Source organism: Micromesistius poutassou (assembly GCF_964030765.1).
Source record: "Micromesistius poutassou genome assembly, chromosome: 19".
Lineage (NCBI taxonomy): Eukaryota > Metazoa > Chordata > Actinopteri > Gadiformes > Gadidae > Micromesistius > Micromesistius poutassou.
Window position 1 is genome coordinate 10,640,764 of NC_140289.1, and position 2,418 is coordinate 10,643,181.

The 2,418-nt window shown below is 44.7% G+C and overlaps 1 protein-coding gene across 1 annotated transcript in view; it reads right to left on the bottom strand.

Moving 5' to 3' along the window:
• Positions 1 to 339, bottom strand: part of LOC311364306 (dihydropyrimidinase-related protein 5-like) — a gene marked incomplete at its 5' end in the record, with an annotated part of 7,255 nt that extends 6,916 nt beyond the window's left edge. The window contains one exon of the mRNA XM_084484293.1: positions 229 to 339. Coding sequence (XP_084340419.1) covers positions 229 to 339 — 111 coding nt within the window. The remainder of the gene's footprint in view (positions 1 to 228) is intronic.
• Between the last annotated feature and the right edge of the window lie 2,079 nt (positions 340 to 2,418).

A 2,418-nucleotide genomic window follows, 5' to 3' on the forward strand; every position in this document is an offset into this window, starting at 1 on the left:
CTATGCTACCAAACGTATCAGATATGCCAGATGGCACATCACTTGGCAAAAATAGAATTATATGAATTTGATTTTAATTCGCTGGCATTGCACATTCTTGGCCCCGTTTAAAGGCAAGTAACTTGAACACTTATCAAACGTTACGACCTGAAATGGTTCTGAAGGCATTATGTGCTGCGCTGGACCAACCACGGGCGTTTGTGATGGATGCGTGTGCGCTGTGTTCACCTGTTGGATGACCCCGTTCTCGATGTAGACATCGGCCTCCTGGGTGAAGTCGTCGTTCACCACCTTGCCTCCCTTGATGAGGATGCGCATGGACCCCGCGTTGGCAGCCATTATCCTAGCGACAAACAAGAGAGGGTTAGCATCAATGCTACAAATATTTGTACTCTGAATGCGTGTTCATCGGTGTCGGTACATATCGGTACTTCAAAAAGGGTTGATAACATTATGGATACGCGCTATCAAGTTGAGAATCCATTTAAAGGTGAACATGTTAATCACATCCTTCTCCTTAGGAACCTGATGCATGGATGTTCCTTGTAACTAGAACTTCATTTCTATGAATGTACATTGCTGCCACTGTGAGTAGACAAAGCATAGATTGATGTTAAACACTGAAAAGATGATGCAGCCACACAGAGGAAGCTGCAACTACAGCAAGCGCCTCAGCCAATTTGATAAATGATTAAGTACAGAACACTGTATCTACATACAATTCACGTATTGTGTAGCCATGACAGGTTTAGTTGGAATGCACTGGATAGCAGTTTTCAAATAACCAGAACGACCCAACGCTGTCGGAGCTTCAAGAGTCGCTATTCAAACACTGAAGTCAAACCATGGATCGGCATAAGATAGATGAAATTCTGATGTAACTTTGATTTGATGAAATTCTGATGAAACTCTATTGATGAAATTCTGAAATTGCTCTTTTTTGTTGTTGTTTTGATGTACTTCCTGGTACCAAACAATGACGACCCACAGAAAATAATAGAATAAAATTCAATTAAAAAAAACATGGATCGGCAACGACAAGATGACAAGTTTCGAGTTGGATTTTGTTTGGGTAACATCAACGACGAGACCTGCCGCCATTTTTATCCACTTCTCAGCAAGTGGGGCAAGAATCTGAAACTGTGTCTGGGCAGAGATGTGCTGCAGCTCCCCCGGTGTGATGGAGGGCCTCGCTGAGGTGCACTCTGACCGTCGCAGCGGCAGTGAGGGCCTCGACTCCAGCTGGGGCAACAGAAACCTGGATATAACCCCTTTTGGTATCATTAAAAAAACATCTCATCGACATGAATAATGCACGTAAAACGCAACAAGACACTGGACACTGCGCTAGAGGGGCCTTGACCGCTGTGCACGCCGTGCCTTGTGGTACCGGCGTGTCTTTCACCGTTGACATGTTAATCAAGAGTAACCGTTTGAAGGTGGCTTTGCAGCAGTATTTTGAGACTGCTCATCAGAGCACCAAACTTGTTTCAGTGAGCACAGGGCCAGCCTGGTAAAACAGGCATATAACCTTACTAAATAACCTACAACACTAAAGTAACCGCTGTGTGCATGCATGTGTGCTTAGGATGCATGCGTGTGTGTGTGTGTGTGTGTGTGTGTGTGCGTGTGTAAGTGTCTGCATTCCGCATGGTTACACACATTACGTGAACACAATAGCATCAAGGGAAACCAGAATCAATTGGAAGAGGCAGTGGGGGGTGATTGGGTCTCAGAACCAATCAAGGGGAGGGAGGGCTGGTGGGGTTTACAGAAAAATTGAAGCTTTGCATCAAGCGCCAGATTCAATTTGGAACCATGGGGGGCGGGGGGAGCGGTGAACTGGGTCAGGAAGTATTTGTCGCAAAGCATTCTCATCTAAATCATAGAACTGGTTCACTAGATACAGGTGTTGCCAAACAGGGACATGTATATCTAAATATATCTCATCCAGGGTTTGGTTTAAAGAGCTCTCTATCTGCTAAAAGCATAGGCCGGTCTTTGTGAAACTGTGGGGCAGCAGGAGATTATTGGAAGTGGTAGATTGGTCCGCAGGGCCGATGATTGCAGAGAGAGTTCAAAGAGATGTGGAAGACAGTTATTAGCGTATTTAGGAGTCGGTATAGAAAACTGCCCTGAAGCCATTTTCAACAGAATAAAAGATTTGCTTTCCCAGGAGATCAGAACTGGCAGAGAACAGGCTTTCAGGCGTAAAGTTGAAAGAGTGAATACACAATTGCACGCACGTGCACACACTTACACACACACACACACACACACACACACACACACACACCACATCCAACCTCATCCAAGACAATTGTGTATAACATGTTGTAACATGTTACCAAGCAGTTAATCCTCATTAAAGAACTAGAATCCTGGCAACCTGTGTATATCATCTGTCCCATACACTGA